At 40.8% G+C, this 17,390-nt stretch overlaps 1 protein-coding gene across 1 annotated transcript in view; it reads left to right on the forward strand.

The window, feature by feature from the left end:
* Positions 1-16,390, forward strand: part of LOC125638809 (cytosolic phospholipase A2 epsilon-like) — a 42,418-nt gene extending 26,028 nt beyond the window's left edge. The window contains exons 13-20 of the mRNA XM_048854964.2: positions 216-438; positions 1,762-1,876; positions 4,752-4,889; positions 7,179-7,286; positions 8,296-8,487; positions 9,023-9,192; positions 11,998-12,184; positions 13,873-16,390. Coding sequence (XP_048710921.1) covers positions 216-438; positions 1,762-1,876; positions 4,752-4,889; positions 7,179-7,286; positions 8,296-8,487; positions 9,023-9,192; positions 11,998-12,184; positions 13,873-14,120 — 1,381 coding nt within the window. The 3' untranslated portion in view covers positions 14,121-16,390. The remainder of the gene's footprint in view (positions 1-215; positions 439-1,761; positions 1,877-4,751; positions 4,890-7,178; positions 7,287-8,295; positions 8,488-9,022; positions 9,193-11,997; positions 12,185-13,872) is intronic.
* The last annotated feature ends 1,000 nt before the right edge of the window (positions 16,391-17,390 follow it).

The raw sequence follows: 17,390 nt of genomic DNA on the forward strand, positions 1-17,390 counted from the left end.
TAGCCACCATGAGAACAATCCCATCTGAAACCTTAGGTGTGTACTCAGGGCAGCTATCCCATCCCACTGTCCATGCAGCCTCAGCTACACTACTGTTTTTAGCAGGCTGTCTCACTGAGAGTTTGTGGTAGTATGTCTGCCCAAGCTGGAAATTGTATCTCCATTTCCAGTGTAGGCCTACCCTTATTGTTTAACATCCTATCTCCCTTCCTCAGGACTATGGCAAACTTGTACGAAGATGCTAACTGGTCACAGAAGTATCTGGAGGAAGCGATCAATAAAGCTCGGAAGCATGTGACCAAATGCAAGATTAAAGGTTTTACCTTGGACCGTCTGAAGTACTATTACAATGAGCTAAAAGAGCGGTGCCAACAAGGATACAACACGTCATTTATAGACTTGTGGGGGCTCATGGTTGAATACATACTACATGATGAGGTATTGACTACACCATTCTTTTCAGAGCCCTGATGAACTTCTATCTCTAAGAATGCGCAGAAAATAAACTTGGAAAGGGAGGCCCATCCACCAATACTGTAGGGTTACTGATGCAAAGAATTTGTTAGGATCTTTTGTTGTAGATAGATACAACTATATATTCAAATACAAACACTGTTCTCACTTTAAAAATGTGGCAGACCTATGGGTACCATGGAACCTTAAACTGCTCGAGCCAAGAAATTCCAACATGCCAGCCTTAGGTTGACACTTTTTGTTTTTAAAAATCTGAATCTGTGGGATTCATTTTGTAATTCAGATGCCTATTTGGACATTGCATATCTTCAAACATTCATTGTTGGTTGAAAACTAAATTGACACTGTAAAATTGGCTTCAAGAAGGTGACATAAATCCTAGTTACATCACAGACCATTTGTTTCGTATGTGTTTGTAATACTGTCTTATTTATATTCTTTCAGTGTTGTTTTTAGAGCTAGTTGAATTGCAGAAAAGAATATTCCTTGAATGTATTGTTGTATGGATTTCACTTGTACTCACTGAGGAATGTATTTGCCAAATGGTATTTGATCAGCTATGCAGCTAGTTGAATCTGTTTTTAAAAAAGTATTTGGCAAATGCATTTTTTTGGATGGAAAATGGTGTAATTTGTCAAACATATTCACCAAATATTGGCCAGGTCTTATTGTTTTATATGCATCGCTAAAGAATTTTAGAACAGTTAAGGAAGTAAAGCATGGATTTATTAAATCATTTGGGGCTGGAATAACTCCAAAATGTTTTAAAAATTTGAGGCAATGTCACCTTAGGATGAGTGCCATTAACAAGGTTGAAAAAATTTTGTTTAGAAATAACAGTATTTGAAAACTGACTAAAATAGGTTATTTCCTAGTAATTTCTTTTCACAAGCAAAGACATTTAATGCATCAGATCCACTATAATGCCATACCTGAGCACGTATATATCTGGAATATTACAGCATAACCTGCCTAAGATGATCATAACTTAGACAGCTCCAGTCCCTGCTGCAGTCTAGTCACCTGTCTCTTCCCATGAATTTCCCTCTCTGTGCTTGTTTGAATCCACAATCAAACTGATCACATTTCTTAATAACATGTAAGCATCAAAGAATAGCTGCTGTTCCTGGGACTTTGGGCAAGTTTGGAATAGCCTAGACAAACATTTGTATACATCCCAATGAGTTGAGAGCATAAAAGAAAACCTGGCTGAAGTTCAGATGTTACATTATAAAAGTTCAAATGCAGATCCATTTTTTCCTATTAATTATTTTTCTTCAAAAACAGAAAGATAACCATAAACTCTCGGATCAGCAACAGGCAATGAGTGAGGGCCAGAATCCGCTGCCCATTTACATGGCTATCAACCTCAAAAACAGCTACAGTGCTCAAGATTTTAGAGGTAATGGTGATATTTTAGAGTATGTGATTTATATTTTAAGAAATCTTCATTCATTTTGTGTGATAAACCAGTTCCACTAACATTATAACCCTTTGTTCCTAGCCCCAAACTAACCTTTTTTTTAACCTTTTTTAACCTTCAAAAAACTGTGGATACAGTTTTAAAAAATGTTAAATGCTTTTGTTTGATGCCTTTAGTCTTTTGAGTTCTGACTTGGACCGGAAATGAAAGTTCATTTGTAGCACAAGATATGTCAAGTTCAGAGTTCATCCTCACTACAAAAAGTACCAGAAATCTTTTGACAGAGAGATTTCTAGACGCATTTAGTAGAATCAGGAAGTCCCGGGATTCATCAGATAAACCTGTAAACCTTTGAATATAATGTCAATCAAATATACATCTCATTTATCATTGATTTAACTATGCTTGCTTAGTATGAATAGTCAAGAGGAGAGAAAGCAAATAGAAGTACTGGGCTTCTTATCAGTGGAGGAAATAACTGTTACCTCAGCTATAATGTATGTCTGTTGTATCTGACGATGACATCACAGCATCACGTGCGTTGTCACATGGCTGTATAGTTCTGATCTGTGAGGAGCATGAACAGGTCTCACACAGGAATGCACAGGTTCCCACTAAGACTTGATATGATGCTTGGTCCTTTAAAAATTCTTTTGTTTCATCTGTCTTCCTTAAAGTATTTACAACCTTTACTGATAGTTGCTGTCCATTCAGGTCTCTCCTTGGCTATGTCTTCAAAGTTGTAACAATTTACGCTGCATAAGGTCAGTTTCTGCCTAAGGATGTCTTTGAAGTGTTTTTGTTGACCACTCTTTCTGCATTTTCCAAGTGTCAGCTCACCACAGAGCACTTTTATTTGGGGGGGGGGGCAGAGACTGTCATTGCCCATTCTGATAACATGACCTATCCCTCTAGAATGTTCCAGAGGCCATTTCTACTCATCTTGTCAAAAAAAATTTTTTAGATCAACAAAGACAGCATACAGTTCAATGGTTTGCTCAGTGCATTTTTCCTAAATCTGCCTCTCAACAAATATCAGGCCTGAGGTGCTCCAAATTCACACTGGGTCTCTGGTAGAAACTTCTGTGATACTGTTTCCACAAGCTGACTGAGAAAAATGCAAGCAAGGATTTTACTATCTATAGATAGCAGGGAGATATCCTGGTAGTTACCACAGTCAGATTTGTAGCCTTTATTGTTGTATAGATTAACTAGGATTGTATCTTTGAAGTCCTGAGGAATTTCCTTGGCTTCCCAGATAGCTGACAGTTTTGGGGCCTGCAAGTTCAAAGATTTCAGCTGGGATGCTGTCTTACCATGGTGACTTACCTGACTTCATTTATTCAACAGCTTTTTTTACTTCCTCAGTGATAGATGGCTGGTCAGTTTCTTCATATATGGGGTACTGGGTTGGTTCCTCTAGCACCTGTTGGTTGCCCATAGAGGGATGGTTGAGTAGCTCAGTGAAGTTCTGCACATATTTTTCAGACACGCCTCTTGTCCTTGATTAAGGTAGATCCATCTGAACTCTTTAAAGGCGCTAGTCTGGATTTCAATGGGCCATAAATGGTCTTCAGGGACTCATAAAACAACTTTGTGGTCTTAGTATTGGCATATTGCTGTATTTCTTCTGCTCTCTTTTCACACCAGTTATCCTGTAGAACATAAAGCTGTCTTTGATCCTTGGCTTGCAGATATTTGAACATATCTTTCTTTGATGTCGATTCTTTGTCTTTGTGCCAAGATATAAACACATCTTTTCTTTTCCTTGAGGATCTTTTTGATTTCATCATTGGTTTAATATAACCAATCCTGGTGCTATCTTTGATTTTTACTTAGTTTCTTCTGAGGCTTGAAGAATGGCTGATTTGAATATATTCCACTTTTTGAGTAGATTGGGTGATGATGTAATGCTATCATATTTTTCCTCTAAGTTTTCCCTTAGTTTTTGTTGATGAAATGGATGTCTCAGCTTTGCTTTGTTCAATTTTGATTTAATCTTGTTCAGCATTGTTCCACTGAACAACATGTACATTAAAAATGGCTCTGATCAGCCTGTGGTCAGTTCAACAGTTTGCCCCTTGCACTGTTCTGGTGATCTTGATGACCTGAATGCCTCTTTGCCATATCATGGCATAATTAATCAGGTGACAGTGCTTTGATCTCGGATGAATCCAAGAGGTTTTATGTCTGTTGGCTTGCCTGAAGATTGTGTTGATAATAACAAACTCATGCTCAGCATACTTGCTGAGTAGGAAGAGACCATTGCTGTTTATTTTTCTGACTCCATTATTCTTTATTACACCATTCCAAACCTCACTATCTTTTCCAACTCTGGCATTCTAGTCTCCCAGAAGTATAAGCTTGTCTTCACAGGTTATAGATTTAATTATGTCATCCAAATCAGAATAGGACTGTTCCTTTGTTTGTTCAGTACTATTCATTGTTGGAGCATAGGCACTTAAGACTCTTAAAGCATGATTTTCCAATGGGAAGATGAGCTATATAAAACTTTATAGATGAACAACTATAGCTGAGTACTTATGGCTTTGTTTGCTCCAAGGCTCCTCCCACCCCCAAATTGCTGTATTAATGGACCTCAGTCCGTACATGGAGGGACCATCCCCTGCTGATATGAGGAAAATTGCTTTCTAGCTCATCAGCGTTGCAACCAGTATTGATTAGAAATATAGCTAGTAACAAAGTTGTATGGTTTTTAAACTATAATTATACACCAAGAAATTGATGCTGGAAGGTGTATTCCACTTGATCTTTTTCTAGTCATCTGATATGTGTATCTTTTCCCACAGTCTGGGCACTGCAGTAAAAGCCTTTTTTGTTGCTCTCTCTATAGAATGGTTGGAGTTCACGCCCTACGAGGTGGGATTCTGGAAATATGGAGCATTTATTCGCTCACAAGATTTTGGAAGTGAATTTTTCATGGGAAGACTGATGAAGAAGTTCCCAGAAAGCCGGATTTGCTTCATGGAAGGTGATGATTATCTAGAGCAAATGTTAACCTAATAAGAATACAGCAGGGTATATAACTAGGCATTGGTGAGCAAATGATCTATCACTGGTGAAACTGGTGTGGAATCACCTTCCAGAAATCTATGTATGGTATCACCTATGTCACTAGCAGATAATGATTTTCCATGTGAATTTAAATTGTCCTAGTGTTTCATAGTGTTCATAGCACACGCTATGAACTGTGCTATGAAACCAGGCAACTCACGAACATAGGGCAGCTGCTAGATTCTATATAACTTTACTTGAGTTCATTTGTCCAACATTGGCATTTGCTACCTTTTATATCTCAGTTACCTGGAATTCAGCCCTTTTCAGTTTTAAAGCCTGACTTGAAACTGAACAGACTACAACAAGTTTGAACCTGACCCAAGCTTGAGATTGTTGCGTTGTTTTCATACCTGACCTGAACCCAACTTTTGTAGTTAGGTCCTGTTGGATTTGGGTCGGGTTGCAAGGGTCTCGTGTGTAACGGGGGTGGAGAAGGTGTAGGAGAGAATGGGAGGGGGCAAGTGAGGCCATTGCCTGCAGAGCCAACAGCTTGTGCACCCCTTGTGGCTGTGCCCAGGGGGAGGATGGTGGTAGTAGCTGGAGCTGCAGGGGTGCACTGCAGTACAGGCTGGGTGTGTCAGTAGCTGAGCAACAGTCAGATGGGCAGGGTGGGGGGGAGGGAGGAGGTGGCTGCTGCTCTCGCTTGCCCTGTTGGCTCCTTTGTTCACACCAAGCACACATGGTCTTGTAGGGCTGGCCCTGGTCACTCAACAGGATCTCCAGATCCTCTAGCTGGTAGGTGGTCAGGTGGCACTGGGGAGCAGTGGCTGGCAGGGCTGGGCTTTGCAGTCCCTGCTGCCTCGCAATCACTGGCACTTTTTGCCCCCCCACTTCAGCTTTTATGGTGCTGAGCATCTCCACTGGGGCCCAGGATCTCTCAGTGCATGTGGGGGATACTGTGTCCACTGGGGGACCTTGAAAGTTTCTCTGTCTGGAGCAGACATGGCTTCTCCCCCTTCGACATTAGTTCCAGCTGCCCTGAGCCTGGTCCAGTTCCTGTTTGTCTCTTAGTGGCTGCCAGGCTCCCTGGCATTGTGCCCCATCTGTGACAGCTCCACGCTCTGGCTTCCCTGCCCAGGGCCACAGCAGCACTGGGTGAGCCCCCTGCTCCCTGCACCACCTCCTGCGGGTGCCGCCACACAGACAATGGGGAGCCTGTGCAGGTGAGCCAAGTGTGGGACCGCCTACAGGGCGGAAGGGAAGAGTTTTGCTTCCTGAAGCTGCTGCACAATCCTGGGAGGGAAGGATGAAAGGGGAGACAGTGGCAGCAGGGTTGGGTTCAGGAGGCGTGGCATGGTAATGTGAAGCAGGATCTCTTCTCATTACAGCGTTGTCCTCTTCAGACTCAGGTCTACTCGGGCCTAATTTTAAAGCCTAATCCGAACATGACCTGAGCCTGAGAGTTTTGACTTGTTTTCATATTGGACCTGACCCACACCCGACCCTTGTAGTCAGGTTCAGGTGGGGCTGCCAGGGTGTACTTTGCAGCATAGTCCAATTGCTAACTTTTAACAAAAGCTTGTGAGAAAATGTTCATCAAAACAAGATTTTGACCAAAAATTAAACAGAATCTTTTGACTTATTCTATTCTTTTCCACTTGGCTCTTATTTGAATCCTGATGAATATAGCAACATAGCATTGAAACATAGCCTAATAAACATCAGCATAATTAAACAGAACAGTAATGTTCTGAAACAGTAGAATACAAAGCAGCTTTTTAATGCAATCTTCAGAGAACTAATATTGTTATTCAATTAAATAATAGCAAAGGGAGAGAGAAACTGAGGTATTAAAAAAGGAACAAAATCGTATGTTTTTCTGATGAAATATGAAGAAGTTGCAAAGCTGAGATGGGAAGATAAGTTGAAAACTGCTACCTATGGAGTTAGTTTAACAATTTAACATTTTCTGTGTCTGACTTTACTTGGAACTAGTTAGCATTTAAAGTTCCTACAGCTGAAGTAGTTATAACAGTAGCTCAGATAGGCCCCAGTCTTGCAAACACTTGATTTCAATGGGAATACTCATGCAAATAAGGTTAAGCATATGTGTAAGTGTTTGAAGTATTGGAACTATGCCCACAAAGATGTCTATAAAATTTGGAAGGAAATGTTCAAGGGGTAGGACAAAAGGCAGTTTTCAGTTAGAAGGCTTCCAAGACTTCATCAAATTAGTTTCAATTGCATCTCTTCCACTTTACAGGCATGTGGAGCGGTATATTTTCCTTCGACGTGATGTATTTCTGGAATTTGGCCTTTGATTCAGAGGACTTCTGGTACAGATGGACTCGAGACCGAGTAAATGACATTGGTGGGTGGCTTATCTTTTTTATCGCATTCACCTGTTTTTGTTTTTCCATACATGGTCAGAGGGGGGAAGGGCAGGGAAGGTATTAACAGGATCTTCTATTGTTCTCCTGTTCTAAAGCAATCTCTTTGCTTGATTAAGGATCTGCTTTGCCTCGAGCAAGGGAGATACAAAGCACGTAGGAAAAATATTCAAGGGTAATTGCCAAGTTACCTCCTCAAAAGTTCAGGGAGCAGTGATGTCTTCACAGAGGGCCCTTGACTCTGCATGCTATTCCCTGCACCATACACCAAATCACAAGTGCCAACTCCATAGGGACTGCGGGGCTGGAGCACCCACAGGAAAAAAAATAGTGGGTGCTCAGCACTCACCGATGGGCCCTGCTGATCAGTTCTTCCCCCTGCCCCCCAGCGCCTCCCACCCGCTGGCAGGTCCTGCTGATCTGCTCCTCCCCCCTACTCCCCAGTGCCTCCTGAACGTGGATCAGCTGTTCAGCAGTGGGCAGAAGGTGCTGGGAGCGGGGGCAGGAAGAGGCGGAGCAAGAGTGGGAAATGCTCCGTGGAGGGGGTGGAATGGGGTGGGAAAAGGTGGGGAGGGGTGGGGCCTTGGGGGAAGAGGTGGAGAGGGGACGGGGTCTGGGGCAGAGCTGGGGTTGAGCACCCCCTGAGAAATCAGAAATTCGGCACCTCTGCACCAAATTACAAATGGGGCACCATTCTAGTTAGGTTTAAAATATTCGGTTTTAATTGTAGACTTAATGTTATATTTGTGGGTAGTAGTTCATTTAATTTACTGGGTTTTTGTGGGGTTTCTTTATCATTCTGCTCCCACTCTGGTTTTATTTGGACTCGAGGCCTTAGCTTATTGCAGCTCTCCTTTTTATGGATTTGCCAGAAATTCAATTTATGAATGATCGCATTATTATTATTTATTTTATTGCTGCAGAGAACCCTCTCCCTCAAATTAATCTAGGCAAACTAAGAATTTTAGATTTTTTTTCTCCTTTCTGCAGAGGAAGATCCTGTTCTACACATAAGGCCTCATGAGACAGCGACTCGCCTGTCGACTCCTGCAGGCGCCCTTTCTACTGCTTTCCGAGATGTCTTAACAGGGCGCCCAACAATTGCAGAATTCCCCAATTTCCTAAGGGGCTTCCAGTTTCACAATGAGTACCTGGAGAATGAGCATTTTTCTACATGGAAAGGCACAGTAATAAAGCATGATTTGCAGTGGTATATTTTGAGATGGTTTGGAATGCAGCAAGGAGAGCTGCATGCTGTGGAGAATATGTAGATTTCATGTTTAAATTCCACCTCCCCTTCCTTAAGCTCTGAAGTTTGAACTAAAGTTCAGTCTGTTGGCTTGTGCAGGGCTGAATGTTCATAATGAAATTGCTTTGGTGGGTCTTAGTTAATTTTTTGTTGGGTTGCATGTCACCAGGCACAGTGACTGCAAAGTTAGGGGGAGGGGCAAAATAGATAGACAAAAAGGCTGAAAACAGTGAGGAGTCTAAGAAGGGAATGAACAACAAGAGACTTGTTCCTCTAAGTCAAGGCTGAACTGCTGTGGTACAACAATGTGTCAACACCCAAAGAAAGCAACGGGGTAGGGGCAGAATTTCTTCTCTTTGACCCATTTCTTTGATCTCCTTTCTTCTCTTTGACCCATTTATTATCATCATCAGGAAAGCAGCTAATCTATTCTTATGGTAGTTATAACCGGACATGTTTGTATTTCAGACACTGTGATAGACACTTGCCCTAACAAACTAATTGAAACAGCACAGCACCCTCTATCCCTGGCAGATACTGGATTTTTTATCAATACCAGTTACCCACCACTCTTGGTACCTCAGAGGAAAGTGGACGTCATCCTGCATTTAAATTACAGTGGAGGATCACAGACGTTGGTGAGAAGAGTCAAATTATCCTTTGGTTTTTCCATTATGGCCATTTGCCTCAAAGCTTTTAGCATTTAGTAGCCAAAATCATAGGCACCTACTCTGTGGGTGCTCCAGGGCAGAAGTACCCATGAAGAAAAATTAGCTGGTGCTTAGCACCCAGTGGCAGCCAAGCTCCCCCTTCCCTCCCACTCCCACCTGTCGATGGCCCCCGCCAATCAGCTCCTCCCCTCCCTCCCAGCACCTCCTGCACATGGCGGAACAGCGGTTCTGTGATGTGTAGGAGGCGCTGGGAGGGAGGAGAAGGAGCAGGTATGGGGCGTGCTCAGAGGAGGGGGTGGAAAGAGGTGGGGAAGAGGCACGGTGGGGGTGGAGCGGGGGAGGGAAGAGATGGGGTGGGGCCTTGAGGGAAGGGTTGCAGTGAGCCCCATCATCACCTGGGGCTGAGCATGGGTTGAGCACCCCTGGGGAAAATTAGAAGCCGGCACCTGTGGCCAAAATTACTAACTTTTCAATAGTAGAAGAGGAAATTGATTCCAGAAGAATGAAACTTCATTTAGTTTACACTACTAGTTCGACAATGGCACACCTCCTTGTTTCAGACATTGTGGCCTAAATTCTCTATCTAATTGAATCTATCTGTGCTTCTAATTCTCTGTTTTAATTCCTAAGTCTATTAATGGCTGATCTGATAGGGAGAACTCTATGGCCTTCAGAATTAAGGACAATAAGGAGGAGTTTTTAAAAGTATATTGGAAAGACAAGGAATCCTAACAACGCATTGGCCATTACTAGTTCAAAATCGTAGAATTGTTAATAATAATGCTGAACAATAGAGGTGTTTGGGAAATATTTCTATTCTGTGTATTGTACTTTTGAAGCAGGACTTAATTCAGGGAAGTCCTACAGCCTGTGTTATGCAGGAGGTCAGATAATAGTTTATGACAATTGTCCTTGAAATCTATGAAGCTATCCTATTCCAACAAATTCACGGAAGATAATTTATGCAGATATTCTCAGAGTTCCTCAGTAATTTTCTAGGAAAACTAGGAAAAGAAGTTGGCAGGTGCACACAATAAGAAAAAGTAGTTATTAAGGCTGATGAAAATTTCTTGTGAAGAAAATATACCTACCAAAAAGTGCAGTTTTGTTGAAACTGAATTTTTTGTGGGGGGAAATGTCAATTCCAACAAAAATTAGATTTTGCTACATGAAATCTCCGATGACAAATCAACATTTTGAAATGAAACTCATTTTTTCATTTTATTTCAACTTACACAGTTGTGTCATTTCAACTTTTTGATTGATAAAAAACCATAACAAAACAACATTTTATTTCAAAATGGTGACTTGAAATGACAGTTTTAATTTTGGACTTAAAATGTTTCATTTTGGGTTTCTGAAACTCAAAAACTTGAAACAAAAGAACATTTTAAGTTCTATTCTATATAGGTTTTCATACTGTGCTCATCACCATAGTATCTGAGTCCGTTCCAGTATTGCATTAAGCAATGTGACTACACATCTGTCACATGCTGTTTGTTCTCTCATTTTATCCCCAGAGGGAGAAGTGCATGGTGTGTCTTGTTTGGTAGGTGGTGGTTGTTAAAGAAATGTACCTGTTGATTTGTATTCATATTAGAGAAGGCAAGATCAAAGAAATTCTTCTTGCACTTGGAGCAGAAAGTGGTGAGGTTTCCATACTGTTTGTGGAGGGTCCTCTGTTTGTGGGGGAGTTCATTTCACTGTCTCGGATCACCCCGGAGAAGGTTGTATATCCTGCACAGACAAGCTTTGCTCTTATTGTGGAGAGTTCCATTGTCACATAGGAGTGAAGTTGTCTAAATGAAATGAAAAATATTGTTTCATTTTGAAATGTTGATTTGAAACAAAAAAAAAACACTTTTAATCAGTTCAAACATTTCTATATAGAAAACAGAATTTTTTTTTTACTAAAACATTTCAGATGATTTTTTTTTTGTCATTCAAAATTGCTTACAGGAAAAATTTCTGTTTTCTGACTAGTTCTAATAGCGAGAGTGTTCATCACAAAATTACATGTAATTATATGGCTATTACTTCCTTTTTGATTAGATGATTTGAGGTTTTCTGGCAGCTGACTCTGTGGTAGATGGGACAATTCAATACCTTTGGACTCAAATTTCTACAAGGTCTTTCAGTAACTAATTTTTCATGTTATAAATTATCCTGATGAAGGATGGACTGGTAGTTGGAGCACTAACCCAGGCTTTGGGAAGTCCAGGTTCAATTCCCTGCTTCCCCACAGACTTTGTGATACATTGGGCAGGTCACTTAGCTTTTCTGTGCTTCATCCTCTGATCTGTGAAGATGGGAATAATTGCACTTGCCTACCTCAGAGGGGTGATGTGAAGCTAAATACATTAAAACTTGTGAGGTGCTCAGATACTTTGGTGATGGGGCCCATATTAGTATCTTAGAAAGATACATACACTCTTTCTGCTTTTCTCTCTGATGTTCCATTTCAAAATCTATTTATGGAATCCTCTTACTCAGCAGTAGATTTAAATTAATACTTTAGTTTTCAGCTGCCTGTGGAATCTATACTACTGTAACTGCTTTCTCATTTTGTTTAAAGTGCTACAGGGAGCAAAATAAACTGCAACATCAGTATTCTATGATGTAGTCTTTCTCCATCCTCATGTGTTCCCATAGGAATTCCTGTGTAACCCCTTAGATATTGAAAGGCAGTTTAACATTAGTTACTGTGTTTCAGGAAATCCTGGTCTTTGTCCCTTCTTTGAGTTCTAAAATCTTTGTTCTGTGATGATTCAGCCTCTGGACCTAATTGAGAAGTACTGCTCGGAGCAGGGAATCCCATTCCCCAGAATCGAGATGAGTGAGGAAGACAGGAAAAATCCAAAGGAGTGCTATCTGTTTGAAGATGCTGAGAGTCCAAGAGCTCCTTTAGTGCTTTTTTTCCCATTAGTAAATGACACCTTCAAAAAATACAAAGCTCCTGGTAAGTTATCAGCAGACAGTAACGTTATCTCCTTGATCAGCCTGTCCTGCACATTTCATATCTGATGAGACTCTGCTGGCTGTATCCTCCTTTCTCATTTCAATACGATCAACCTTTCCACAGACAAGAAATACCATTTTCACTCTGAGTTAATGCCACTCAACCATCCATCATTATAAGGCACAGTGCTCATTTTGGCCACACGATTATTTTGATCTCTCACACACGGTGTTGTCTTGCTGTGTATAAATGTAAATTAACTGAATCAAAAATGCAGATCCTTAAAATGGAGGCTATGAGAAACACTATATTGTTGAAGCAAAGCCCAGCCACCACTACATGCTTCATTGACATCAACGGGGGGTTTTTTACACACATTTAAAGGCCTGTGTCACACACTTGGGTCTTGAGGGGTTGAGAACTTTTCTTTCAGCATTGTTGATAAATTGTATAGTCAGTTGCTTGACCACTCTCTGGTTTGTTATGAAATATACTCAAGAGACGAAATAACCAATGTCAGTCAGGTTTATTGCTATAACTCAATAATAATAATAATAATATAGTACAGGAAATAGGTTCTATGTGATACCACTCTCAGAGAAGCCATCTTGTGCAATAGTGTTACATTCACCTTATGCAGAAGGTGTGCTCACAAAGTTACACCCCATGAGCCGTATTTTTATACCCTGATGGTTTACAAATAAAAGATACTGTGTACATCATCTAGAACTAGATTTAACCAATCAGCTTTCTACCTTGTTTTTCTGGTACTATGATGTACCCCTTTCTCTTTGTTCTGAACACCTGCATTTCAGGCATGAAGGCATCTCCTAGGTTTGTATTAGGGTAGACAAATCATATGTCTTCTCTTTCCTTTGGGACATTCCAGTACAGGCCTGTGAGACTAACTCCCTTTCTGTTGCTATGGTAAAGCACTCATCTGTCCTGATCTTGACAGCTTTCTTAATTGCTCAAGCCAAAACTTACTTCAGGGGATGCAATGTGTTATGAGACATTCTTAGCATAAGTGACCAGCGTTATATAAAAATCATAGGCCAATTTAGGCCATATAACTGCTATAATATTTGTGCTTAATGCTATTTGTGCTGAATACTTACTAATACCTATTATTAATAGATGTATATATGCTAGCCAGCATACATTAGTCAACAGTATCAACAATCTTCTCACTGAATGGGTCATCATTTTTCCTTCAGTATGGCCAGCCAGTGTTGGCTGGGTCATTGATTCACGGATTATAATTCATTTTTGAGTGGCCACCTGTCTTTTACATTCTCTCCTGCTCTCAGTATTCCATTTTGTTTTTGATCACTACCATTGAGACATCTTCCTTTCTAGATTGGGGAAGCAGATATGCAGATCATGTAGGTCTCCTGTAAATGATACTCATAGGGCTGACCTGTAGTAAGTGTTGTTACAATGGGTTCTTCCCTATCCTGACCCTATCAGCAATACGGTTTTTGTCAGTTCTGGAGAGTGGTAATGTAGAGATTGAAAAACTTGATTTTGCTAGAGAAACTTGCACATCCCTATGGCAATTAACTTTGCAAACTATCTCGCTAGAGAGAAATCTCCCTCCCTGGCCAATTATCACCTTGTTAATTGATATAAGCTCCAAACTGCAATAATGTTTCACTGGTAAAACTTGCAACATTTTTTTTTCTTAGGTGTGGAACGCAGCCCCACAGAGATGGAGGAGGGGAAAGTTGATGTCTCTAGTCCCCTTTCCCCATATACTACAAAGGAGCTCTCATTCAGTGAAGAGAATTTTGACAATCTGGTGAAAATGACTGACTACAATATCCTGAATAATGAGAACTTGATTGTTCAGGCCTTGCGCACAGCAGTGGAACGGAGGAAACAGCAAGCTCCCAAATACTACAAGGGAGCTCTCATTCAGCAAAGAGAATTTTGACATTCTGGTGAAAATGATTGACTACAATATCCTGAATAATGAAAACTTGATTATTCGGGCCTTGCGCACAGTAGTGGACTGGAGGAAACTGCAAATAAAATAGTCACTATCCAATAGACTTAATCTCCTGGGATTATATTTCTTGTGTCTTCTACTATGTAGAGAGACCAAAGCCTTCTGATGGCTTGCTAATGTTATATATCTAGTAGTAGCCTCATTGTGATGCCTCAGTGGACTCCAGTTCATTCCATTTAAGTGACAGTTCAAATAAACAGAGTTTGCTAAATAATGTCATGACCAAGACTTTACAGCTGGTTCAGTTGCAACCAAATTTCACACCATCAAGGTTAAATTTTAGGTTTTCTTACCTTATCAGTTTATCCACAGAGATACATTCATTTAAAGTTGAAGAAGTGCACTTCACCATGTTAATAAAATACATAACCCATTAAAAAGTATTTTAACATGCTCACACAAAAATACAACAGTATCTAAATCATCCTTTTAAAAAGTCAGTAATTCTGCTTTGTTTTCTGTCAGAAATGCTGCTTTGTGAATTGGAGTCTTTATAGCACATAGCGAATACATTTTTCTGGCACTATTTCATTGTCGTGGACACACAGGAGAAGAGTCTGTCATCATTGATCTGATTATTTGTCTCGTCTGTTTTTTTTCAGTTGGCTCTCTCTGCTGCACTTAGCACTTCAGTTTGAATACTCTTTGGCGTTCTTTAAATAAAATCTGTGAAATCGTTACTGTCCATAAACAACACCACTGGGTTCAGTAATTTTTGTTTCAACTCATTTTCACTGCCACACAAATTATTAAATAACACATTATTAAAGAAAAGGAGTACTTGTGGTGCTTTAGAGACTAACAAATTTATTTGAGCATAAGCTTTCATGAGCTACAGCTCACTTCATCGGATGCCTCCATCTGTTTGCATTTGGAAAGGAAGATGTCTGTCTGTATCTGTACGAGTTTTTTCATGAAGTTGATAGATTTCCACTCCATACTGCTAAATTCCGTGCCTTGCATAATGACAGGTTTCAGAGTAGCAGCCATGTTAGTCTGTATTCACAAAAAGAAAAGGAGTACTTGTGGCACCTTAGATGAAGTGAGCTGTATCTCACGAAAGCTTATGCTCAAATAAATTTGTTAGTCTCTAAGGTGCCGCAAGTACGCCTTTTCTTTTTGCGAATACAGACTGACACAGCTGCTACTCTGAAATCTGACATTATTAAAGGAGTACTTCAAGGTGTATCTTTTCAAAGGGTGCCATGCATAAGGCAGCATGCAGATTGTTAGGAAAGTCCAACTTTGATAGTGATTTTCAAGATATGTTGTTTGTGTGACCAAACGTTGACTAGAAATATATGGGTCCCAAGTGTTCAACTTGCCCAGCCGTCAGGTAGAAACACCTTTATTCCCCTTCCCCAAGTGGCCTAAAATACCCCTCCCCACCAGTATAACCTCTTTTGGAGCTGGATGGCCCCTCAACTTCTTCCTGATATTCAGGAGGTGGTAAGTAGCCACAACCCTTGATATAAATGGTCTTCTAGGGGGCTGCTCTGGGTGGTTCCTCTCCCTCACCTATCCTAGAAACATTTTGTGGGTTGACAGTTGCTTGTGACGACCTTTCCACAATCCTGCAGCAGCTAGATCATGAATTATTCCTGCAGCCAGTGCTAGCACTAAACAACAGGGCTGAGGTGCCCATAAGGCCTTGTCAGAGCCTCTAACGAAACCAGAGGCATTTTCTAGCTGCAGCTTACGGGCTCATACTCTTGATATATATTTCCAACCCAGAGCCAGTGTGTCAGAACTGACAGTGAGAATGGGAGTGTTTGCTCATGCTCAGGCAGGATGGACAGGTTACTTCTAGCTCACCCAGAAGACTTTTCTGGGTACGGCAAAAAACAAGTCTGTTCGCTCAGAGAAACAGTGTTGGGGGGCAGTCAATTGGAACTACTTGAATATTGGATGAGGAGAAGTGGGCCATAATATTTACATATTGTAGTGGTTATGCAGTAGGTATGGATTTGAAAGGGTATGATGTAATCCTGTTTTTTTTGTGTTCTGCGTCTTTAAAAGTAGGGGAGTCTCCCTGCCTGCGACAGGGATGGTTGTGAGACAGCCATAATTGTGTGTTTCAGGACAGACTCGGTACATAACAGAGTCAGCAACAGTTGCTCACTCTCTCATGGAAATCTGTATATGTACTTTTGTTGTTTGTTTCTTAATTGGAAATAAAACACATTCAGACTGAAGGTACATGTTTTACTCTTTGCATATGGGGGAATACAGACTGCAGAAAGATTCAGGTTGAAGTTATTTCAATGGCATAGGCAGAATGCTCTTCATTTATTATTATATAATTTTGCCAGCTACCTTTCAATACTTAGTTACATCTATGAATAGAGATTTGAAAGATTAGCACCGTTTCTAATTTAGGGAGCAGATGAATAAGAGAACACATCACAGAGGAATATAAATTAATAAATGGTACAATATAGAGATCAGTTGGATGCTCCTATTTATCCTTTTCATAACACCAGAGCAAGGGGAACCTTGCAAAACTCACAAATAACCTGTGGTGCCCATTCCCACAGATGTTGTTGAGACAAAATGCTTATTATGAGTTAGAAAGGGACTGGACATTTATGTGAATACTATGAATGTCATCCATTGTTATACTAGATAGGATAAACATATGCGGATAGCAATCCTCATGCTTCAGGGCACAAGCCAATATCTCACTGCCTGGAATTAGGAAGGATCTTTTCCCACAAGCGTACTATTGCAAAATTGTACTATATGGGGGTTTTACACGGGGAAAATTTTTCTACAATATTTTTTGTCTGAATTTGTTGATTCAGCAAAATTGAATCATTTTGTGGGGAAGGTTCAATCTGGCTGAATTTCTGATGGGTCTATTGGAAACCTGACCGTTTTCCTAGATGCTTACCTGTCAAGCTCCTTGGGAGCTTGGACCACCAGGGTCCATGACTTTGTGGCAGCTCAGCTCTCCATCCAGACTGCCTCGGGGTCATGAATCCCAGTGCTTGCAGGGTCTATGGCCCTAGGATAGTCCACCAGGAGACTGCCACAGACAGGGCAACCTTAGTGCTTCCAGTGTGACTCTGGGGCAGCCCCACAGGAGGACAGCCCTGGGGCTGTATTCTCTTTTGTGGAGAATGATTAAGTTTTTGGTTTTCATTCAGAATGAATCCAAATTTTGAAATATCAAACTCTTCCACAAAACAGAAC

Source organism: Caretta caretta, chromosome 6 (assembly GCF_965140235.1).
Source record: "Caretta caretta isolate rCarCar2 chromosome 6, rCarCar1.hap1, whole genome shotgun sequence".
Classification (NCBI taxonomy): Eukaryota; Metazoa; Chordata; order Testudines; family Cheloniidae; genus Caretta; species Caretta caretta.